This window comes from Felis catus, chromosome D1, assembly GCF_018350175.1.
Source record: "Felis catus isolate Fca126 chromosome D1, F.catus_Fca126_mat1.0, whole genome shotgun sequence".
Classification (NCBI taxonomy): domain Eukaryota; kingdom Metazoa; phylum Chordata; class Mammalia; order Carnivora; family Felidae; genus Felis; species Felis catus.
This window is the reverse complement of record NC_058377.1, coordinates 58,478,885-58,503,907: the sequence shown is the minus strand read 5'-3', so window position 1 is coordinate 58,503,907 and position 25,023 is coordinate 58,478,885. Positions and strand designations below refer to the sequence as shown.

The 25,023-nt window shown below is 42.6% G+C and overlaps 1 protein-coding gene, 1 long non-coding RNA gene and 1 other non-coding gene across 7 annotated transcripts in view; 2 read left to right on the top strand and 1 right to left on the bottom strand.

Moving 5' to 3' along the window:
• Positions 1-25,023, bottom strand: part of FAM168A (family with sequence similarity 168 member A) — a 205,460-nt gene that overhangs the window by 11,767 nt on the left and 168,670 nt on the right. For 2 of the 5 annotated variants that reach the window (XM_019811851.3, XM_019811850.3), the window contains 4 exons: positions 15,644-15,724; positions 10,834-10,860; positions 6,697-6,708; positions 5,714-5,839 (listed from right to left, as the gene is read on the bottom strand). In XM_019811851.3, the coding sequence (XP_019667410.1) occupies positions 5,714-5,839; positions 6,697-6,708; positions 10,834-10,860; positions 15,644-15,724 (246 nt within the window). The remainder of the gene's footprint in view (positions 1-5,713; positions 5,840-6,696; positions 6,709-10,833; positions 10,861-15,643; positions 15,725-25,023) is intronic. The other 3 variants (XM_023239452.2, XM_023239454.2, XM_023239453.2) reach the window with 3 other exon arrangements.
• TRNAM-CAU lies at positions 694-766 on the top strand. Its single transcript has one exon. It is a non-coding gene; the product is annotated as a tRNA-Met (tRNA).
• On the top strand, positions 725-8,092 carry LOC123380474. The gene is made up of 2 exons (XR_006586303.1): positions 725-2,340; positions 5,657-8,092. It is a non-coding gene; the product is annotated as an uncharacterized LOC123380474 (long non-coding RNA).

Below are 25,023 nucleotides of genomic sequence, written 5' to 3'. Positions count from 1 at the left end.
GCTGAGAGAAGTCTGGAGCAGATTCCTCCAAGTTTCTAGATTGTGGCACTAATTATGATATGTGGTCAAGGCAGGTGAAGCAGATACTGCAGGGGCAGACAGAAGTCTAAGTCTGTGATACCTACAAGGAGCCATCTGAGGGGCACTTCACCTTGGAGGCACGGTTTTTTAATCTGTAAAACAAAGGTGGGGGTTCTCAAAATGGGCATGTCCCAAGACTGTGCGATGAACTATAGCATTCTGAAGGATTTTAATCACTGTTTAAAAAAAAAAGTGCATGGGGCGCCTGGGTGGCGCAGTCGGTTAAGCGTCCGACTTCAGCCAGGTCACGATCTCACGGTCCGTGAGTTCGAGCCCCGCGTCGGGCTCTGGGCTGATGGCTCGGAGCCTGGAGCCTGTTTCCGATTCTGTGTCTCCCTCTCTCTCTGCCCCTCCCCCGTTCATGCTCTGTCTCTCTCTGTCCCAAAAATAAATAAAAAATGTTGAAAAAAAAATTTAAAAAAAAAGTGCAGTAATGTAGAATAGAGATAAATAGGTTTGTTTTTTATTCCATGACCCTGAGAAGTTTTAAAATGACAGGATGAACTATGAATCTCCAAGATAGGGATATGCAGGAGACTATTCACAAATTTAATTTACCACTGAATCTTTTATGCACGCTATTAACATTTAAAACAGGCAAACTATAGGGGCGCCTGGCTGGCTCAGTCGGAAGAGCATGCGACTCATGATCTTGGGGTCATGGGTTCGAGCCCCATGCTGGGTGTAGAGATTACTCAAAAATAAACCATAAAATTAAATAAATAAATGAATACATAAAACCTGGAAACTACAGTTTTTGTAATTGCAACTTATCTTTCTAAGCAAAGTTTTATTGTAACAGCCATGTCCATTCATTTACTTCTCAACTATGGCTGCTTTCCTGCTACAACGGTAGTTTTGACAGAGACCATATGGCCTGAAAAGCCTAGAGTATTTATTATTATTATTTGGACTTCTACAGGGATAGCTTGCTCAATCTGATTTAAAGGAATAAAATAAGGTTATGAGGAGTCTTGCCAGAGTGGAAAGCATCTCTTTTCTATGCACAAGGGCAGGATACCCTTGAATCCTAAGATACCTGTCTCTGAAAGCTATACAGCACAGAGTAGCGGTTATGAGTAGTCTGGAGCCAGACTGACTGCCTGGGTCTGAACCCCAGCCCTGCTATTTAACAGCTGTAGAAAACAGCAGTCTCCTCATCTGTAAAATGGGGACAACAGTACCTATTTCATTGGGTTGCTGGGATAAATACATTAATTAATAATTGCAAAGCCCTCAGAATAGTGCCTGACACATTAAAAGCATTTCATAAAGGTGAGCTATTATTCTTTTCTCTCTCTCACTGTATAGAGAAACACTTAGTAAGCTTCCTGCCCTGGTGGTGTGCAAGCAGAGACTGGTCTGAAAGACTACAATAGAGAGGTTAAACTATGACTTCCATTGTGTGATCCAACTTGGAACACAGACTCCAGGATTCTAAGATTCTAAAACTGTATGGCTTAAAATACCATGACTTCACAATTCTTTCAAGTTAACAAGCCAACGATACTGGCAACTTTCCTTTATGTTCCCCAAGAATGTGCTCTGGAATTTCTATCCCTAGGGGAAGGCTGCTCTATTCCTCTATGCCACAAGGACAATCAACCACCTTACAAAGTATTGAGGTTATCTCTCTAAGGAAAATCAAAAAGCACCAAGAGTCTGCAGGAGAATTTGGTTTCCAAGTCTAAGAATAACTCTTTCTGAAAATGTTTCCCTTTCTTCATGTTATGAAATGAGATACACATATACTCAGAATACAAATCAGCAGCCAGAGTACCCTTGGCAGCCAAAAGATGATGCTGCAGAAGAAGGCCTTGCTCATTTGTCCAGACAGTTTGAGAAGGAAGAAGCAGAGCTAGAGATCATTAAGCCCCCAACACAGACATTTCACAGATGAGATGATGGACAGATGGCTGACACAGAGCAACTGCTCGCCAGGACTCAGGACCCAGTGCTCCTTCCTCCAACTACAATAGTTCTCAAGGTTTCCACCTGTGTTAAGAGGCTGCAGAAACTGCCTGGGCTCCCATCCTGGGCTTTATCAGTGAGTCAGGTCAATTCTTCTCTCAAGGAATACCCTCATTTGGACTGGACAGTATCAGAAGGCATTCTAGTGTTGACATTCTAAGTCTCTGAGTATTTCAGTGAGACTTATGAGAAAATCACTGCAGTGGACTTTCTACAACTGACTGACAGTCCTGTCCGTACCACTGAGGATTATAAAGTCCCCTGGAGCTATAGCCTCAGCTACCTTGGGTAAGGCAAAATTTAGGATTTGTTATTCTGTGCATCTAAGTAAAAGACGCTATTGGGCTTGATGATGCAAAAACAAACAAACAAAAACAAAAAACAAAAAAACCTCACTGATTTTCCTGAAATGAACTTAGACTCAGCTCCCTCACTGGAGGTCTGGCACTTGTGAATGGACTTCTACCTAAGTCTGAAGGTCACAGGATTAGGACTTTGGAATGCTATGCCTTCAGGACATTAGAGACTTGCATTCAACTTTTTACATTTCAAATTAATCTGGAGCTGAGAGGGGGGCAGCGACCTTCCCGAAATCGCACAGCGAATCAGTGCAGAGCTGGCTCAGAGTTCAGGGCTTCCCATGACCTGGGCAGCGGTTCCTTTCTGAGTTATAGGTCTCTGCAGTCCAATCTTGGACATCTGGCATTTTGGCCTTCATGTCATCATTTCATTAAAGGCAATACTGTGGGGGCGCCTGGGTGGCGCAGTCGGTTAAGCGTCCGACTTCAGCCAGGTCACGATCTCGCGGTCCGTGAGTTCGAGCCCCGCATCGGGCTCTGGGCTGATGGCTCAGAGCCTGGAGCCTGTTTCCGATTCTGTGTCTCCCTCTCTCTCTGTCCCTCCCCCGTTCATGCTCTGTCTCTCTCTGTCCCCAAAATAAATAAACGTTGAAATAAAGGCAATACTGTGACAGAAAAAAGGGAATTAGATCACTAGAAGTCCCAGCTCTGCCTTATGAAAGAGGCTTTGTTTATGAGGCCCTATTCTTTCTCTCAGGTCCCTAACTATAATTTTAGGGTCCATCAAACAGGAAAATAAATAGAGTCTGCACATTAGTGAGATAAAAACTGTTTTAGCCCTCTCTTCAATCCTTCTGCACTACCATAAATCGTTTTCAGTTGGAGAGCCCCTACCACCTTCAAAGGCATTGATCCTTACATCAAGGATGCCTTTTAGACTAATCGGTTTATTGACCGTCAGATTTACATGTCTGAACAAAGCTCTATGTCTGAGTCTTGCCTTGACGCCCAAGTCTCCTTGTTGATAGCCGAACAAGAGAGTGTGGAATAAGTAGGAGGGAGACCCAATTACAAACAGCCTTAGCAAGTGTTAGTAAAATTAAACTGAATTTGTTAAAGTGCCCTGAATTTTCTGTAGCAATTAGAAGCCACAAAATCTGTGTCGGCAGGAAGCCTGGTGGGAGTGAGAGGGGCAGGCGAGCCAGCCTCTATTTTAAAATTCCACAGGTTCACACACTACTGGCTTTAAAGAAAAGGGGCACATTGTGGTCCTTTCCAGCGACTGTGACAGCCTGTGAGGACAGTGGGAGGTAGCTGCAGGACATTTCAGTGGGACTTCAGGAAGATTTCAACACAGGAGAAGGTGAAGCCTTCTAATATTCAGACATTCTCACTGTAGAAAGGGTTGCCTGTGGAGGGAATGAATACCCTGGAGATATATATGTGAGCAAAGGCTGGCTGGTCAACTACGGGCAGGGTAGCCAGAAAGGTCCCTGCTGGGGTGGTAGATATTGAGTACACAGCACCCTGGTGACAGAATCAGGAGTCTAACAGTTAGACAGAACTTTCAAGAGGGCCTAGTCCAGCCCCCTCATTTTACATGGACATAAATTATCCAAGGTTGTACAGAACCAAGTCTAGAATCCAACTCTTCTGGTCTCCATCCCAGGCCTCTTTCTGCTAAACTATAGTAGGTGTGTCTATATGCATGTACAATCACGTGTGGGTTTAAGAGAAAATATGTGTATGTATAAACCCATTTACACATATGTTCGCTCAATTCTACCTGAGGTACCTGAGAAAACTCCCTACTACTGCCATCCCTCTCTTAATGAGTACAATTAATCTCATGAAAAAAGTCAATAAACTTAACCTGAAATTTAAACCTGAGTGATATCTTTTTAGTTGTGCTGCTTGCTACTTGGATGACATTGGACATATTACCTTTCTGGGCCTCAGCTTTCAAACCTGAATAAAAATCCACCATAATAGGACTATAGTGTAGATTAAATGAGAGGGTGATAATGAAAGCAAATTCTCTAAAGGTGAAGAGTTAGGTTGTTTAAATGTAAGTTGATGACGACATCTAGGGGCAACAGTAACTAAGGAGAAAATAATATTGGGTATTAAAAAAAAGAAAAAAATGCAGCATATTCATTTAATCCACTTAATAGATTAATAATTTACTGAACTACAAACTATCAGGCTTTATCTGCAATATCCCTCTTAAGGGTATGTCAAGCTTCTGCTGGCACAACTTAAGAAAAATGCACTCCCCACAACCAAAGCCAGCCATTCCTCTTTGGGACAGCTCCAACAAGGCACAAAGTCTTCCTTATATGGAGTCAAAATGCCACTCAGTAACTTCTAAACACTGGTCCTCATTTTACCCACAGAGACATCTTGTATTAAAAATCAGGTGTGGGGGCACCTGGGTGGCTCAGACGGTTAGGCGTCCGACTTCAGCTCAGGTCATGATCTCGCAGTTCTTGAGTTTGAGCCCTGCATCAGGCTCTGTGCTGACAGCTCAGAGCCTGGAGCCTGCTTCAGACTGTGTGTCTCCCTCTCCCTCTGCCCCTCCCGTACTTGCACTCCGTCTGTCTCTCTCTCTCTCTCTCTCAAAAATAAATAAACATAAAAAAAAAGTAAACATCAGGTGTGAAGGTGAAACCATCAGTCACCCCACTGAACCTCAAGATGAACATAACCAATCTGATTGGCCAGATGGTTTCTGTCTTCCCTGAGGATTCCCTGTACATACCTTGCTCTCACAGTGTAGCTTCCACTCGGAGAATATTTCTCATGCAGGGGGCAATTCTGCCTCCCCAGGAGACACTTGGCAATGTTTAGAGATATTTTGGTTGCCATAATGAGGGTTTGCTGGCATCCGGGGATGGGGGGGAAAGAGGGCGGGGCAAGGCCAGGGATTCTGCTTAGCATCCTACAATGCACAAGTTAGCCCCCTACAACAAAGAATTTCTATCTGGTCCAGATGTCCATAATGGCAAGGTTGTGAAACCCTGTGCTAGCTAGAGGAGCCCTCTCTGTCCAAAGGTCCACAGGCCTTCAAATGTTCTTTCCTTTAAAATGTAGTAACAGTTCTTCCCTTATCAAACTTGTTGGCCAGGTGCATACTTCCTCCTCCCTCCCTCACTGCTTTGTGTCTCCCCAAAGCCGGGTACATGATCAAAGAGGATGACCTTCCCTGCGTGAGGAAGGTCAATTTTTTGTGTGGGTAGGAGAACCTCTTAAAATAAGTGTCTTACAAGGTCAGTTTTAAAAGTGCCCTTTCCTTTCTTTCTAAGAGACAAATCAGTCCCAACCAAGGGGAACAAGGAAAGGAGGAGACAGGCTGTATTTACTGAAAGCCGCAGAGGATGCTTGGTAAGTTCGGTTCTCGGTCCCGGTGTCCACTGGGAGGTGGAAGGTGCCTTCAGTACCACAGGAAGACGAGTTCTGTGGCCAGGCCTGTTTCATCAGCAGAGTTGCTTAAGGGAAGACACAAGAATGGCATTAGGCAGAAATAAGAAGTGGGCACCACCAATCACAGACACAAAGCAAGGGTCTTGTGCTGGATGGAAACATATAACCCAAGGGGCCCTGTTCAGACACACAGGATGGTTCAGCCTTTCTGAGATGGGCGAGTGGGTTGCGGGGAGTGCTGAAGTGAGCTTCCAAATGATTTGAAACCAAGGAAATCTGAGTTTACACTAAGAGAGCCAGGGTTTTCTATCCACTACCAAAACCTTATGAAGATGCCTATGAATACCACCTCCTACTGACATTCTGGCCTAAGGCTCTGGGATATTCCTTAGCCGCTTTCTTATGAATATATCACAACTTGGAGCCTTTGTGTACTGGGCCACATCAACCAAGTACTCATTTTTCATGTCTGAAATCTCACCTGGGGGGTATTTAATAAGTTGTTTTCAAAGAGAGACCTCAAAAGAATTATCACGTGACATGAACCTTACTGGACTGCCATCTCTTTTAAAGGGACTGAGCTGTGGCGGTTCAGGAGGCATAGGCTGTCCACAGGGGCTCTTCCCATTCCTTCTTCTTCTGTACACCCAGCTGGAGCCAGACAGATAAACATCTTGCACACCCTTTATACCTCCTATTGAGGTGCTGCTGTGCCCCACCTGAGATATCTCCTCATGAATTAGAGATGATCTGCTGGGCCATTAAGAAATTCTATGTCAAACTTGGGATAGGTGTAAAATAGAGATGAGGCCCAGTCTGAAATCTGCAGACACTTCTCAGGTTCACCTGAAGCTTAGCCTGAGAAATTTGAAGGATGATGTTTCATATGATCTGGAAGTGGGGAATGACTCAAAAAACTTACCTTCGTGGTATCCTGTGGGGAAGGAGAGAGGAAAGAGGGTTTCAAAGGGGGGAAATGCCTAACTTTTAGAGATTTCTCTTGATATACTTTCTCCTAAAGGAGAAACCATTCTTGACCCAAATTTCTATTTAGAGTAGGAAGAACAATTTTAATAGTATCTTTTCCACTCAAATAACATCTTGGGTATGAGGGGTTTTAAAGAACAGTAGCAGGATGTGGGGGCTACACTGCCAATAGTTGGATATACTGGAAACATTTTAACAAGGGGCTAAGGTGCAGCACGGTGGCATGAGAAGTATGCCTGTCCACTCTGATTCTGCCAGGGCAAGGACAGCCCGCCTCCAGAGAGATCCCATAACCCCTCTGCCCATCCAGGTAACAGGTAATGCCTCTGGTTCCTTCGGCCTTGGGAGTACTGCGGCCAGAGGAAGAGGTCAAGGACCCTGCTGTTTTGCCAAACTAAGGCTAGAAGTGTAGCTGTTCTAGGCTGACTCTGTGCTTGCATTAATGGCCCGCAATATATACAGCAGATGCTGAGAAATGAGAAGGAAATCATGGGCAGGAAAGTGACACTAAAAGGAGAATTCTGGCAGAAGAAATGGACACCCAGCAGAATTCCATGCAGAGTCCAAAGCCTTTGCTGGACACCAAGACATGGCTCTGCAAACAATACAGGAGGAGGGCAGTCAATTTTAAACAATTACCTTGAGTTTCTTTTCCCCGGGGTGGGAGCAGGGGGTGGGGATTAATAAAGGATCCAATTAGTGTTGAAAAATCTTATCAAGATGTCTCCAAATTTAGAATCTGCCACTCAATGTGGCTGGAAAGCCCTGGTCACTCCAAACAACTTCCTAAAAAGTGAAACACGTAATTCTGAGAAGTCAGATGTCCTCAAGACCCTACAGGGTTCCATCAGGGAGCAGAAGGCCTGAATTTAGCCACATAAAATTTGGATGTCCTGTTCCAGGCCAGTTTTTTCCCCCAAGTGGTGCATACTTCACCATAATTTTCATCATAAGCCAGAAGTCTGACATCAGTCTGAAGGACTGCATGACACTTAAAGCAAATCAAGATTAACCAAAGAGTAACTGAAGCCTACACTGCACTCAGCACTGAGGGGAGCGCCACAGTGGACAGGAACACATGTGGGTCATGGTCACCGCACACAAGGTACTTATGGGCTAGCTGGGGATGCAACACAGCCACACGCCAACCAGAGAGTGAACAAGACAGCATTATGCACAATAAAATAACATTCCAGATTAACCAGGAAAGAAGCAAGTGCGACTGTGCCTTTGATTATGTCCTATCTAACTGATCAAGTGAACTAAACTGTGTATGTCCTGAAGAAGTGGGTATTTCCTTCTGGTTTCATTAAAAAAGAAAAGAAAACAAATATTGGGATTTTCTATGTTTCTCTCTATATTTGAGTACTTTATAATTTAAAACTGGACAAATATGAAGACTACAAAAACCAACAAATATTAGCTGACAACTTGACTTCCTCATTGGTCTGTTGTATTGTGCCATATGATCTTCCTCTTCCATGTAAAATTCTAACGTAACCCATTGTGTTGGTGGTAGCAACTGAGAGCTCAGTTGTGGGATAGAGACAATCCAACTGAAACTTTAGAGGCACAGTAATAGAGGAGGCTGCTCTGACAGGCATGCCCGCTCTTGGGTGCCATGAAAGGTACCAACTCCTAGAAATGTTCTACACTTTCAACTAGGTGGTAGTAAAATACAAGTGTATACATATGTCAAATATTACTGAGCTGTACATTTGAGACTAGTGCACTTTATGTACTACTGTATATGTATTCTTCAATTTAAAAAGGAGAGAGAGAGAGAGAAAGGGAGAAAGAAAGAAAGAGAGAGAGAGAGAGAGAGAGAGAGAGAGAGAGAGAGAGAGAGAACACACACCCTTGGCAGTGAAGGGCCATGGCCCAGTCACAGCATGCTGCCCACATCCAGGTGCTGGGTTGTTCACTTCCCTGGATACGGGGCCCTCACGCCCTCTGACACTTTGAACAATCTGTTAAGCACACTTACAAGGAAGAGAGGCAGCAAGGGACCATCATCCTGAATAATGCAGTAGGTCAGGAAATCTGAGTTCTAACCTGGGCTGTGCCACTTACTAGCTGGGGGACCTTGGGCAAGTCACTTAATCTTTATTTTGTTGTCTCATAACACAGCAGTAATAACTTCTCTCTGATTGCTTCATATTGTTGACGTGAGGATCAAAGTGAAGTGTCATCCAGTCTTAACAGTTTCTAATTCTGGTATCTGCTCGTCTTCCATCCCCACAGTTATAGACAGCTCTAATTTAAGTTCTCATCAGCTCTTAACTACTGCAACTGCTTCCTCATTGTTCTGTTTTTACACCTGCCAACTTCAATCTACAAACTGCAATCAAGAGACATTTCTAAGACCTAAACCTAATCACAAAATCTTAAGAACACTCCACGGTTCTCCACTGCCTACAGGCTAAGACTGAACTTCTTGTGTGGCATTCAAGGCCCCTCATGATCTAGCCCTGTGATCTCTCTAGTCTCTCACTGTTCTCACTTTCCAACCCTACACTATAGCCACACAAACTTTATCATTCCCAGAATATGCCAAGAAGTGTCACAGCACATCTCTGTATTTTTGCTCATGGTTCACTTTTCTTGGCCTGTCTTTCCCCAAATGCCACCTGGTAAAGATTTATTAAGCCATCAATCATGAGCTTGCCTCTACTATGAAGTCTTTTCTTTTCCCCACCCTTTGACCACAGCCCCTTCATATATCCCATATGGTTCGCTATCCCAGTTTCTGTGATTCTTAGAAACCCCTGTACTTGCTGGCTTGTTTGTCTCCCCCACTAAATTGAGTTCCTTTAGAATAGGGACCTTGTGTCACTAGTCTTTATCTCTAAAGAGCCAGTGCAGGGTCTGGCACAAAGCATTCTGTGAAGAGAAGAGCTCCGCACATACTTTTTAGTATTTCTATTTCAGATGCTATAACTAGAGGGGTGAGAAAGCATGAGAACTTCTCTCACTTTTTATGGAATCTTCTGTCCAAGTTCATAGATCCTGAGGCAAACAAAAAATGGACTCTCCATAAATGACAAGAGAGGTCTGTGACTGGCAAAAATAATAAAATTATAAGAGGATAGACTGCTAACATTAGAGGGAGCTGAGAGAACATCTGTAACAAAACACTATCTATGGCTTGGAGACATTAGCAAATTGCCCAAGATCACTCAGCCCACAGCAGTGGCAAGGAGAAATTTTCACAGCTCATCTCCTGAAAGATGCGCCATACACAAATTCAATATTCAACATCCAAATAATTCAAGGTTAAAAGCTGAGAAAGTGTGCAGAGATTTTAATGAAAACATTGTCCTGAGCAGCCCAGGTGAGAGTAGTGAAAGTGGCAAGTCCCTCCCATGGTCCCTTACTGTCTGTGACAAAAAGGACCTAGTCCAGTTACACTGCTGGGACCCTCACAGGTGCCCAGAAGTTCCCGTGGTGCTTTGGGCCTGGAGTCCACACTGCCCACTTAGTTAGCACACTTGGCCCTCACCTCTCACCATCCAGGAAAATGCCCTGAAAATGAGCTAGAGCTCAAGATTTGGGCTAAGGGAACAGATTGTATCTAAAGTCAACCAGGTCTTTCAAACATGTCAGACTGCCAATGGAGATGGAAAATCTGATCCTGGGGCAGATTGTGTTTTGGGGTTCTTATAGGCGTGATCCAGGTACTCCTCCACAGGAGCTGCCACAAAGCCAACAGAGAGGAGCCATACAGGCTGAAGAATTTTGTTCACTTGATTGTTTGAATTCAGCAGCCAGGTTAGGGTGAAAGTTTCTGACCTAGGTCAGATGGGACCCCGGAGGTGAGGAAGGGGAAAGACGCCTTTTAGTGCCATGATCCTTCATTGCTGCCCTAGGGGACGGTTCATGTGTGTCTCCAACCCATGATTTTGCACCATCAGACATGTTCCTGCATGCTTTAGGAACTGCTGCTGAGCCACCTGGGGGAGCCCAAGCCTAAGGGATGGGATTTGGGGAGGGAAGGAGAGGGAATCTACTGTTGTTACGAGATAACACATTCATAGGCCATAATACAGATGAGGAAAAATAGCTCTCCTACCATAAGCTGAATGCAGGAACTGAAACTCTGTTGGATAGAAATGTTAGTTGAAATTACCACTAAGAACTTGTGCAAAGTAGTATACATTGCAGTTACAAAAACAGACTGTCTCAAGATAGCAGTTTCCCCCAGGCTACATAAGAAAACAGTGAATGCACAGGGCGTGAAGTGTCTCTACCCTGGAGGGAATGACAGACTTGCCATCCAGGAAAGCCCATTCATTGAAGAGAAGCACTTCCTTGATGCCACTGCATCTTCCAGGCATCTGATCCAAGTTAGTGCTCTTTGAACTGCAGAGGGACTTCACACATGACAGAGGCTTTGTGTGTGAGAGGAAGTAAAGGTTCAGGGTTCAAAATCATCACCTTTGGCCTCTGAAGAGCTCTCTGTAAAGCCCCAGAGGGCTAGGACCAATGCAGAGGTACTTCATCACTTGAAACTTCTGGGGAAGTGAGGTGCTACAGGAGGGGCTGTAGGGTCAGACAGACTGGGTTTGAATTCTGGCTCCACTGCTTTTTAGCTGTGCAACTTTGGACAAGTTATTTAACCTCTGAGTAAAACTGGAGGCAGGAAGATTCAACTCACACAAGACTGAAGTAAAAATTAACATTTGTGCCATGACTCACACAGTGCCTGGAATATGGCAGGTATTCAGGAAGCACAAATTCCTTTCCCTTGCCCTTCTCCAGGTTTGTCACATACAAAACAGGAACAATTTGTATTTGTACTTCATAAAGTCGCTATGAAATCAAGTGAGACAGTAGGTGAAAATGGTTTATAAACACATCTCTTGTGAGGAGGTATTTCATTTCTATCTACATTAGTTATTCTGTTTATCCTTTTCTTTCATTTTCAGGTCAGATTACCAATAATGTGATACATCCTTTGGTTTTCAGATTCTGAGAACGAGTCTCAGTTGGCTCCTGCTTCCTGCAGAGCCAAATGGTCCTTAAATAAGATCCCCGAAGTCATTAAGAGCTTAGAAAAAAGCTCCAAGTACCCACACTGCTTTCAGAACCAATGAAAGAGTGAAATGTTTCCCTGCATCGTGAACAGACGACATCTTAGAGTACTCAGAGCTGCTAAAAATAGCTCTCTCTGAAGCAACTTCTTGGTCTCCTTGAAGAAGCTGAGAGAAATTTAAACCTGAGAGCCTGGCTCTTTGCAGGCTTCTACCCCACAGGCATCTCTCAGCATCACAAATGGCTGCTTCTAGCAGGAAGCTGAGAGTAACCTACACTGCCCTTGAGCCGGCCCTTCCTCAGCAGGAGCTCCCCTACTGCAGTCAGGAGACCTGGTGAATGCAGAGGCTGGCCTCTGAAAATATGGAACAGACCAGTGGGGTGTGTCTAACTCCAAAGGAAAGGGATCTGCTCAAGGTCACATCAAAATCAGTCCTTCCAGCTTCTAGTTAGGGGCCTTCTGATACCATGTGGGAATGCCACGCTCTACAGTGGATTGTATGGGTTTCTAAGGAAACAGTCAGGTTGCTTCAGTCACAGCTTAGAAATATGATGAAATTTTGAAAACATAAAATTGGGGAAAATCAAGTTAGAAGTGGGATGATATTTGTTTGTTTCAAAATTAAGACCTAATCAGTACTTTATACACGCTGGGAGCTTTCCAATCTCTCCTCTTTTTTTCCCCACAGTCCCAGGCTCCTTCTGTCTGTTCTCTCTAGTCTGGTTGCTCTAGTCTAACTTCTCAATTTCTCTCTGGCCGGCCACAGACCACATGCAGGTGTGGTGGCAGGATGCCTGAGTTTGGATCTTTGGGCTAGTTCCTAACTCCTCTAAATTTTAGTTTTCCTACTTGGAAAATGGGAATAACAATAGTAATGACTTCAAAGGTTTGTTGTGATAGAAAACAAGTCAATATCCATAAAGAGCTTAAAACAGTCCCTGGTACATAGGAACCATTCAACAAATATTATCTATTTATTTTTATTCCCTGTCCTTCCACTTTCTTGCTAAACTAATCCTCAAACAGTTCCACAAACCAGCACCATAAATTCTGAACATTATGAGAAAATGCCCCAGTGCTGGAATTAGAGCCTTGAAGAATTCATGGCCTCCACCCTCAGTGGAGCCCCCTGTTACACGACTATGTCATCTGCTGGTGATACTTATCCTTCTCCTTCCAGTAAGGCTTTCACACATTGACCTCTCTCCTTAAGAACCCTCCCTCTATCCTTGTTCACCTCTCCAACAGCAAATCAAAGTCATTAAATAAGAACTCTCCACTTTCCACTGGACAATTTACTCTAAGCACATGCATCTGTGACCTTTCCTGTAGTCGGAGAGGAAGAGCTGCCCTCCTGTGTGAGGCAGCCCCGTCCACCTGCTCCCCCAAACAAAGAAGAGAACAGAGCTCTAGATCTCCCACCTCAGCAAAGCTTCCTTGAAGGCCTGGCTCTATCTGGCAGCCTCTCTGACTTATCCTCCTCATTTGCTCCTTCCCATCAGCGCTTACATGCTCACATGCTTAATCATGCTCACATCTAAGAAAATGCCTCCTTTAACCTCACCTTCCTTGTTCTCCTTTCCCTTGTAGTCAAGTCTCTTGTAAGAGCAGGCTCTGTCTGCTAACTCTGCTTCTTCACTCCCGGGCTCCCCATTTCATTGACTCTGCTTCCGTAGGTCACTGGTGGCCTCCTGACTACACACACGCATCTTCTTCATCCTGACCTTAGCTGACCTTGTGAAATTACTCACCTCATTTTGTTTTAGACCAGATAGTTTACCAAGCCAATTCACAGATCTCACAGCATTTAAATTTAAATCATTTCTATATTGTGAGATACTTGATAATCAAAACCACCGTAGTTTTTAAGACAGATCTTATCAAATTTGATTAAATCTTTTATCAGGGTAAATTTCTGTAGCTTTCATTGTTTCTGCCTCCTATTATACATTTTTTTGGAAATATGTATCTTGTTGATTAAAAGTGAATATAGAATAAACTATTAATGCTGAGATAGAGACGTTTTGGCTTGTGGATTACTCCTACCCTCACAAGCTCTTTGAGGTCAATGACTTCAGCTTTCTCAAATCTGAATCACATGCAGTGTCTTCCAGAGTGCTTTGGGCATAGCAGGGCCAAAATAAATATCTGTGGAATGACATACCTATGTAAAGACTTTAGGGGTTAACATCACTTATTTGCATAAAATAGTACTTTGTCTCTCAAAAAAGAGGGAGCTCACGGTATGTATGTGTGTATGATTACAAAATGATCCCTACTTTAGAATGGGGCAACTGAGGTTCAGAGAGGTCAAGTGACTCTAAGGTTGTTAATTTAGGAAGTGACAGTCAGAACTCACATCTAGGTCTTCTGACATAGACCATGTTCTTCTCTTATTTAAATATTCCAGAAGAAAGGGAACGATGGTAGGATGAGTGCTGAATTGGCACAGAAAAGCATGAGACCAAGAACTCGAAGATCTGCCAAGGGTTCTAGTTCATATGCTATTGCTGCATCATTGAGTAATTTGGACAAAACACTGTTTATCTCTGGATCTCTCTTGTCAAGAGAAGGGGCTGAACTGGAGGATCTCTAAGGTCTTTTCAAGCTTTTTAACTCTAGAATAATCATTACTAAACAAGAACATGGCGGCGGGGGGTGGGGTGGGGTATGATTATGGCATTTAAGGCCTTTCCAAATCTGGCCCTTGGACATCTGTAGTTCAGATTCATCTATTATCCCCACCCCTACAGTGTGCTTCAACCATTCCCACATCACCATTCCTTTGCCCAGGCTCTACTCTGTTTAGAATGTCCAGTTCTTTCCTTATGTGCTTAAAAGAATGTCTCCTGCTTCTCCCTCAGGTCTCTATTGAGAGACCCCCTGTGAAGCATCCTGTACCCTTTCATCACACCACACAGCTATGAATTTGTTTATATGCCAACTCCCAAATGAACTAGAAGTTATTTTAGGCAAAGATGGCTCTTTTTCTCTATTCTAGTGTGGAGGACACTCAACAAATAAATACTTGTTGAGTAAATGAAGAGGAACTTACTTAAAACCATCTACACCCCTGAGGTAAGTAAGTAGCACATTTCTCTGAGAGAACTATTTTGTCCAAGGCCTCACAACTAGTGAGTTGAGTAATCAGGATTCAAACCCAGGACTTTCTACATGCAGCATCCAGATTCCTTCTCCGGCCCCTTGAGTGTTAAAGCACCCACTAAGTATGAGGGTTAGTATTGGTGGTAAGACCTCTGCACTGCTCCTAGCCCAAATGAGAACAATTTTTTATTTTTTTAACATTTCAAATCTGTATCAATCTCTATCCAGGAATGGATAAGATAAAGGAATGCTAGGCCTTTGTGATTTGTGAAAAACAGGTTCCTTGCCTCAGCCTGAAAACCAGTTCTTTATCCTCTGGTGGCAAGTCTCTCACTCTCTTCCAAATCCACACCCAGGAAGTCTGGTGTGTGTGTGTGTGTGTGTGTGTGTTTGCATCTGTGTGTGTCTCAATGGCAGCCTTAGGGAAAACTGAGCAAAGAACTGATTTGGACATTGTTTGGGAGAGCAGAAAAGGTTCTGTGAAGAGGATGCATGTTTCAGATATTCCAGCAGAGAAAAGACGGGCCAACCTTAAATCCCAAGGAGAACGGAGGAGATTCTATTCCCACCCCAACCCTCAAATGCCCCCAGTTCCCAGAGGGGACTCCCAGGAGAATCAGGCCTGGATGGGCGGAGTCCAGAGCAATTAAGGACAGGAAAAGGCCAGCGGGTGGGTTTGTTTTTCCAAACAGAGTCCCACCTCCCACCCCAGGCACCACTGCTGTCTTCACTTTCTCCTTACCTGGAGCATAACTGGGGCTATTGGTGGGGTACAGACTGGGATTGTAGGCAGGGGCTGCAGCGGGGTAGGCTGTAGGGTAACCTGTGAAGAGACAAAAAAGCCCCAATTAATTGGACAAGAAAAGGAAACAGAATCCAAGTCCCAGGGTTGGCCTTCAGCCTCTTCATGGGCCTTTTTTTTCAGACAGTATATGTAACCAGCTTTTAGCCTCTTGAGAAAAGGCACCAATACCACAATCCTAATACATGCAGATTTTTCTTTTTTAAAAAAATAGCACAAGAAATGGGGCTCCTGGTGGCTCATTTGGTTAAACATCCGACTTGGGCTCAGATCATGATCTCACAGTTCGTGGGTTCGAGCTCTGCGTCTGGCTCTGTGCTGACAGCTCAGAGCCTGGAGCCTGCTTCAGATTCTGTGTGTCTCTCTCTCTGCCCCTCCCCCAACTTGTGTTTTCTCTCTCTCTCTCAAAAATAAAAGTAAACATTAAAAAAACAGTGTAAGAATTGTATGTCTATTTACTCATTGTAAAAAAGAAAAAAAATGTAAACACCATCAAAGTGTATGTGGTAAAAAGTCTAAGTTTACTCTCACATTCCTGCTGCAACACTACTCTACTCCCCCGAGGTGGTAACAGCTATCCTTCTGGAGAGTTTTCTATACATTTTATATATTCACGTATATTCAGTGGTGTTCTGGTAAATATTTAACAACTGGCTTGAGGGGATTGAAGTGGAGTTCTATTTCTAGCATTTGCCAAGTTCCATGGTAGAAATACTCCCACCGTGGCCAATTTCAAGCTACCAATGTCACTGAAGGAGTAGTTGGGAAAAGGCGCTCACAACTGGCTCTAGAGGGTGCACACAAGCTAGATCTAGCCTGCCACTGCATGTTACATATTGTTGGTGTTGTTGTTGTTTAATTTTTAAAGGATTTTTTTTTTAAGTACAATCCACTCTCCAATGTGGGGCTTGAACTCACGACCCCAAGACCAAGAGTCACATGCTCTACCAACTGAGCCTGCAGGGAGCCCCTTTTTTGGAAATTTTTATTGGGACAAAATACATATAACAAAATTTGTGATTTTAACCACTTAAGTGTATAATTCAGTGTCATTAATCATGTTCACAATGTTGTACAAACATTCCCCACTATCTGTTACTAAAACTTTTTAATCACTCTAAATTCTATGCCCATTAAGCAATAATATCCCATTCCCTCTAACCACAGCTCCTGTTAACCTCTAATCTACTTTGTTTCTATGAATTTACCTATTCTAGATATTTTATATAAATGGAATCATATACTACCCTTTTGTGTCTAGCTTCTTTCACTTTAGCATAATGTTTTTGAGATATGCCCATGTTTAAGCATGTACTGAAACTACATTCCTTTTTAAGGCTGAATAATTATCCGCTGTATGTATATGCCACATCTATTTACCATTTATCCTTTGGTGGTTTCTGAGGAACCACCAAACTGTTTTGCATTGTGGCTATACCATTTTACATTCATATCAGCAATGTATTAGGGTTTCAATTTTCCCATATCCTCAGCAACAGTTGTTACCTTTTTTTTTTTTTTAATTATAGCCATCCTAGTAGGAATGAAGTGGTATCTTGCTGTGATTTCAATTTGCAATTCCCTAATGATTAATGATGTTGAGCATCTTTTCATGTGCTTATTGGTCATCATATACCTCTTTGGAAAAATGTCTATTCAAAATAGTTGCCTATTTAAAAAAATTGGGTCACAGCGGGGCGCCTGGGTGGCGCAGTCGGTTGGGCGTCCGACTTCAGCCAGGTCACGATCTCGCGGTCCGTGAGTTCGAGCCCCGCGTCAGGCTCTGGGCTGATGGCTCAGAGCCTGGAGCCTGTTTCCGATTCTGTGTCTCCCTCTCTCTCTGCCCCTCCCCCATTCATGCTCTGTCTCTCTCTGTCCCAAAAATAAACGTTGAAAAAAAAAAATAAATAAAAATAAAAAATTGGGTCACTTGGTTCTGTTGTTGAGTTTAAGGAATCTTTTATATAATCTGAATATTAAACCCTAATCAGGTATATGATTTGCAAATATTTTCTCCCATTCCATGGGTTGTCTTTTCCTTTTGACAATGCCTTTGATGCACAAAAATTTTTAATTTTGATGAAGTCCAATTTACCTATTTTTTTGTTTTGTTGCTCATGCTTTTGGTGTCATATCTAAGAATCCATTGCCAAATCCAAGGTCATGAAGATTTAACCTTATGGTTTCTTCTACAAGTTGTATGGTTTTGGCTCTTATATTTAGATTACCAATCCATTTTTGTAAATGGTGTGAGGTACGGGTATATGTAGTTTTATATTCTACTTTTTCACTTTAACATTGTAAGTATTTTTCCATATTAACTACATATTCTTCAAAAACATTATTTTAAATATCTTTATGATATTCCATTATGTAGATATCAAATCATTTAACCATGACTCTGTTTTTAGATGTTTAGGTTGTTTGCAAATTTTCATTATAGTAAATGCAGCTATGAGAACAACCTAAATAAATCTTTGGCTAAATCTCTATTTTAGGAACGATTCTAGAAGTGAGATTTCTAGGTCAAAAGATAGTGCTATTTTTAAAGCTCATCCATTCAACAAATATTTGAGTATTTACTCTGTGCCAGACACTGTGATGCCTGTACTTGTGGAACTTATATTTTAAAAAGGTAGGAGAAGGCAGTGGATAAATAGTAAATATGAATAAACACAGTCTAAAGTGCTATGGAAAAGAGAAAAATGGCAGGGTAGAGAGTGGAAGAAGTGCCAGAGTATTGGACGGAGGCACTGCCATATTGAATAGGGTAACCAACATAAGACACATTGAGAAGGTAAGATTTTCACAAAGACTTGAAGGAAATAAACTTAACCAAGCAGATGGCTAAAGAAAGAGCATTTCAGATGAAGGAAAATGTACACAGCCCCTAAGTGGAAAGCCTATGGGATGTGTCCGAGGAACAGCAAAGAGGCCAGTATGGCTGAAGTGGAACAAATGAGGGGGACAGTAGTAGTAGAGGAAGTCAGAGTAAAGGGCTGGACAGTTCACACAGGGCCTCATAGTCCTATTGAAAGGACTTCACTTTCATTCTGAGTGAAATGAGAAGACATCACAGGGGTTTGAGCAGAAGAATAATATGATCTGACTTTCATTTGAAAAGGGTCACTCTGATCACTGTGTTGAAAGCAGAGTATAATGTGGGCAGTGTAGAGAAGCAGAGACCAGTTAGAAGGCTACTGCAAACTCCTAGCAATAGATGATGGGCCTCAGATCAGGGCAATATCAGCAGAGGTGATGAGAAGTGACGTGCTAAGAGTTTTCACATACTTTGCCAAACTGCTTCCTAGACAAACTATCAATTTGTACTTGCACTAGCAGTAGGTAAGTGCCTGTCTCACTGCTCCCTGCAACTTTTTAATGCTCATTGGTATTTTGACTGATGATGGAAAGCTGATTTTAAAAGTCAAAGATTAAATCCCTAAATCCCTAAAAGCTTCTTTGGGATTTGTAAATATTGCACTTTAATAATGTATCTTTGTTAGTATGCCTTTCCCTAAATCTTTTCCAAGTCCAAAGAAAATTCATCTCACTTTATCCCTCAATCATTTTCTAATTTCAGAACCAAGGTAGATAACTTGTTATCTCTTAATTAGCATCATGGAGATCTGCTACTTATCAAGAAGAAAGTCAGGGCTTTAATCTGAGAAGCAAAGTGACCCAGTCTCCTAGCTGAAATCTATATTCAGCTTCACGTGAGAGGACTGTGAGGCCAAGGGTAATCATACCCCTGTTTTGTCATTTCAGATGCCTTTTACTTTGGGGGGCAATTATAGGATCTCCCTTCAATGTTTCCAAGTAGAATTATTTTTCATTCACTTGTGTTTGACAGATATAAGATGGCTGAACAGAACGAGCTTTATTTGATCCTCCAACCCTCTTTGTTTTATAAATTACATCCTCAGGCTGAGAGAAAGAAAAGGGACTGCTGATGCTAGAATGTACTCAAAGGCCATTTGGTCGACCCTCACATTTGGGTCTAGGGCCTCCTCTATGACACACTCATGGGATCATTCAACCTAGCCCTTACATCTCTACAGATAGCAAACTCTTTCCTTTCCTGAGACCCCTACTACACTGTGAGATTGCTCTGATGGTCTGAAAGTGACTTTTCATACTTCACTGAACTCTACTGGTAGCTTCTGCCCTTCAGAACAGAACAAATTTGAAGACACATGTATCCCCAATTACAGAATTTATCACACTGTACATCAACGGTATGTTTATATTTCCTGTCCTGCTCACCCTCCCCAAACTGTAAGCTCCCTGAAGACACAACTATGTCTTATTTGCTTGTATACAATAGCTTTCGGTCAGTTCCTCGTTCCCACTCTATTAACACACCACTCCTCCCCTCCCCTTCCCTCAGCCTGGACAGGAAGCATCTGAGCTTCTCAAACATAAGGTGGTGGTGAATAGTCTTTGTGGCCAGTAGAGAATCTCTTCCCCACCATCAACTTTCCTTCTCTAGAAAGGGCATCAAATGTAAGCTAGTCTTTCTCCCTACAACTTTCCTGGTTTGGTTTTGTTTCCTTGTTCCCAACGATATTATTCATCTTGCTGCTTCTGTTGATGATGGTGCTGGCATCTCTAAAGCCTGGCACAGATAAGGCAGAAAATAGGTACTCAATGCAAAGATTATGGCGGGGGGGGGGGGGGGGCGGTATTCTGGAGCTAAGATAGGTTTATAAACAAGAGAAACAAATTCAGCAGGGTCCCTGGCTTTGAGAGAGTCACCAACTAATGAGGGAGAAAGATGGTAAGTGGATAGTTAGAATGCCTCCTGAAAAGTGCCATGATAAAGGTTGAGAGTGGGCAGAGAAGAGGCGTTCATTAACCAATATTTTTTAGTATCTACTATCTGCCGGGGATTATGCAGGGCACTAGGTGTCCTGGATGTGGATAAGAAAGAGAAAGAAGGACATTCCAGGCAAGAGCATGGAGGGTAGCATTTTGGGGCATCCATAAGTGGCTTGGTTTGTACCTTCCTTGGCTCTAAGAAGCAGGACTGATGGGGTAATCATACCTGAGAGGAAAGGTTGTCTTGGGGCCTTGAGCTCATCATTTTATCTTCTTGTAACCATGTCTCCCTTTATAGTGGATGGCTCTAACTTACCTTTCCATCTATATCTGTCACTATGTCTGAGTTTCGTACTGTTAAACCAGACTTCTCTCCTCAACTCCTGACTCATATAGTATCTAACTGCCTACTCAACATCTCCATTTAGATGTTTGCTAGACTATCAAAGCTATCGGATAGCCTGGTCTCTGGAGCTAGACCCAGACTTAGGTATGTATTCCAGCAACACGACTATTTATGTGATCTTGGGCCATTTATTTACCCCCTCTGTGCTTGAGTTTTCATTTGTAAAATGGGACTGTTACTTACCTAACAAGTTGCCCTAAGTTTAAATTAGTTAAGACCTCAAAACACTAGGAGCCAGGCAAATAGTTAAGACTTCAAAAAGTCAGCTATTATTATTTCAAACTTCTCCTTGAAAAGGAATTTTTACTTTCTATCCTCCTATTCCCTTCTAAACCTGTTCCTCTGCAGTTTTCTCTACACCAGTAAATGACAACTCATTCTTCCAGTTCCTCAGGCCAAAAACCTTAGATTCATCCTTGATACTATTCTTTCTCTCCTATCCACATCAGCAAATCCTTTCAGTTCCACCTTCAGAATATATTCAGAATCTGACTCTCTCTCATTGCCTACATACATCTTTCCAAATTACTGCACTAGCTTCATAATTGGTCTCCCTGCTTCTACCTTTGATTCTGTGCAGTCTATTTCCCACAGCAGCCAGAGTGATCCTGTTAAAACATTAAAACAGATCATGACACTCCTCTCTTTAGCTTCCCATGGCAATCACAAAGAAATCCTTTTAATGACCCACTTGAGCCTCAGCCACCTCTCTAAACTTCCTCTCCAACTATCTGCCCCCATGCTAATCTACTCCAGCCACATTGGCCTCCTTGCTCTTTTTTTTTTTTCAACGTTTTTTATTTATTTTTGGGACAGAGAGAAACAGAGCATGAACGGGGGAGGGGCAGAGAGAGAGGGAGACACAGCATCGGAAACAGGCTCCAGGCTCTGAGCCATCAGCCCAGAGCCTGACGCGGGGCTCGAACTCACGGACTGTGAGATCGTGACCTGGCCGAAGTCGGACACTTAACCGACTGCGCCACCCAGGGGCCCCCTCCTTGCTCTTCTTAACGTGTCAAGCATTTTCCCATCTCAGCCTTTTACTCTTTGTATTCCCTCTTCCTGGAACTGTGCTCAAAGGATTTTATATTCTTTCTAAAATAGTACCCTCAACTTTCATTACTCTCTATGCTTCTTATCCTGCTTTGTTTTTCTTCACAGCACTTAGCCTGACATACTATATATTTACTTGCTTAGGGGAGACCATCTGTCTCCCACCACTAGAATATAAGCTTAGTCCACAGTAGCACTTGCTGGTATGCAGCTATTCCCTGCTGGAAGTCTCCTCCTGGCACACTCCAAAGACCTTCCCTTTGACTCTCAAAGACTCAAGGGAGCAGAATGCATTCCAGGTCCTGGTCCCCCAAGGCTACCTGGATCTGTGGAAGCTCATCAGGGGTAAAGATATTGAGTTCAAATAATACACCATATACATTTCTCCCACTGCTCACACAAAGATATTTTTTACACCTGTGATTTCATTTGAGCCTCAAAACAACACTCATGTGGGGGCACCTGGCTGGCTGAGTCAGTGGAGCACACGACTCTGGATCTTGGGGTTGTGAGTTCAGACCCCACATTGGGTGTAGAGATTACTTAAAAATAGAATCTTAAAACAAAACTAAACTAATGCTATTTCCCCCATTTTGTAGAAAAGGAAACAGAGGCTTGGAGAGGTGAAGTGTCTTTCTGGATAAGATTTTTCAGCAAGTCAGTGGTATTACTGGAAAGGGAATCCTGAAAGCAATAATGCCTTTTCCACACCTGTCAAATAACTATGATTTGGTCCTTGGAAGGAAGTCTGCCCCTTCTATAGTTAAATTCTTTGAAGGTCAGGAGTAAAGAGAATAAATGGAAAAAATGAGCTTTTCTCCTTTGTATCCCAAAAGCTATAGTAGTGATCAGGTTTCCTGGGATTCTGATGTGTACATTTTAATTGCTTTATGGATGTCAATATAATCTAATCCCTTCCTCTTGTTGTCACTAGGATTAGGACTGAAGAAATGTAAAGCTAGTTTTCGATTAAAATGGAAATTAGAAATTGCTTTTAAGAGAAATCAGAGGACTATTTCTGAAATGACTTGATCTTTAGGAAGTAAGAAAGCAAGAGTATCAAAAGGCTAGTGGAAAACTAACTCCCTGGCTTAGGAAGACAAAGAGGATTATGTCTTTGTGATCAGGGGACACTTATGCAATGAAGACATTTTAGGTCTGCAGCTCAAGATGAAAAAGAAAAAAACTGCCACCCCCTTCACTTCAAGGCCTGGTGACCAAAACCCAAACAAAAAATATTTAATTCTCTCAAAATAAAAAAGAGGGTAAAAGGAAGAATATAATTTTGAATCTGTATTATGTTCTGAGCATTATGTCAGGCCTTCTTTATCTAATTTAATCTTCACACTAACTCTATGAAATACCTTAGCAATCCCATCTTAGAGATAAGGATACTGAAACTTAGACTTATCTTACATATCTTAGACTTACCTTAAATAGCTTGTGAACAGAGTGGAGACAGAATTCAGGCCTGCTGAGTGAGACAAAGTCCATTTCTACCAACTTCCCTACCTCTCCTCAAAACATGAGTCTACTCAACACAAACCTTGGGATTTGGCTGCCCCCCCCCCCCCCCCCAACAAGTTTTAGCTTCATAATGTGGGAAAACAAAAAATTACTCAATTTGGTCAAAGATGGTTCAGTTACCCAAAACACAACACAACAGCTATTATTCCCACTCAGCATACTAATGTAAGTCATACTGGTGCTATTGAAAAGCATCAGACGGGTGCCTGGGTGGCTCAGTCAGTTAAGCGCCAGACTTCGGCTCAGGTGATGATCTCACGATTTGTGGGTTAGAGCCCCACACTGGGCTCTGTGCTGACAGCTCAGAGCCTAGAACCTGCTTCGGTTTCTTTGTCTCCCTCTCTCTCTGCCCTTCCCCCACTTGTGCTGTCTCTCTCAAAAATAAATATAAAAAAAAAATTTTTTTTTTTAAAGAAAAGCATCACACAGGCACTGAATTACAGAGTTAGAAGAGGTATTAGAGGTGATTGAGTCCAATTTGCCACCCAGTACAAGAATATCCTTTATAATGGTCCTCATAGCTGGCCACATGGCCCCTGCTGGCACACTCTTCTAATGATGGTATGCTCAGAAGCCCTTTAGGCAGTCAAAGTTCCTGCAGGAGAGCTCTGAAAGTTAAGAAATTCTTCACACTGGCTAACAACCTGGCTTATAAGGTATCTGACCCTGAAAAGCTTCCAAGCTACTGGTCCTGGTTCTCAAAGAATATGTATGTTCTTTCTGCTCCAGGACAATCCTCCAGAGATATGAAGGTATCAGATATTCTTCCTGAATCTTCTCTTGTCTAAATCCAATAGATCCAATTCCTTCAACCCTTTCTCCATCCTGATTGCCCACCTTTGGCCAGACTTCAATTTACAAATCCCCTTCCCTTAAAGCAATTCAACTTCCTTCTTGCCTTGTTCAGTCTTCTGCTGATGGGTTTTCCCCAATTTAAAAAAAAAATGGGCACTTAGGTAGCTAAGTTGGTTAAACATCTGACTTCAGCTCAGGTCATGATCTCACAGTTCACGAGAGAGAACAGCTGACAGCTCAGAGCCTGGAGCTTGCTTCAGATTCTGGGTTTCCCTCTCTCTCTGCCTCCCCCCCCCCCACTTGTACTCCATCTCTCTCTCTCTCTCTCTCTCTCTCAAAAGTAAATAAAACATTAAAAATTTTTGAAAAATAATTAATTGACGTATTAAGATGCTGGTGATGTGCAGTCAGTGAAGGCCGAAAGTAACTTAATCCAGATTTCTTCATCATTATCCATCAGCATAGTTAATATCTATCAAATGCTTACTCTGTGCTAACAGGATGTAAGGTTCCTTACAGAGGAACTTAAAGTTTAATAGGGAAATAATATAGCTACTTATATTAATCTACAGGTAATCTATATGACATATAATGAGAGAATGTCGGAGTGTTACCAGAATGCAGAGGAAGGAGTGAAGAACAGGTCTGGGAAAGCTGGGAATGGCTTGTTAAAAGAAGGAACATTTGATTGGCCTTGAACAATGAGTGGGAGCAGTTT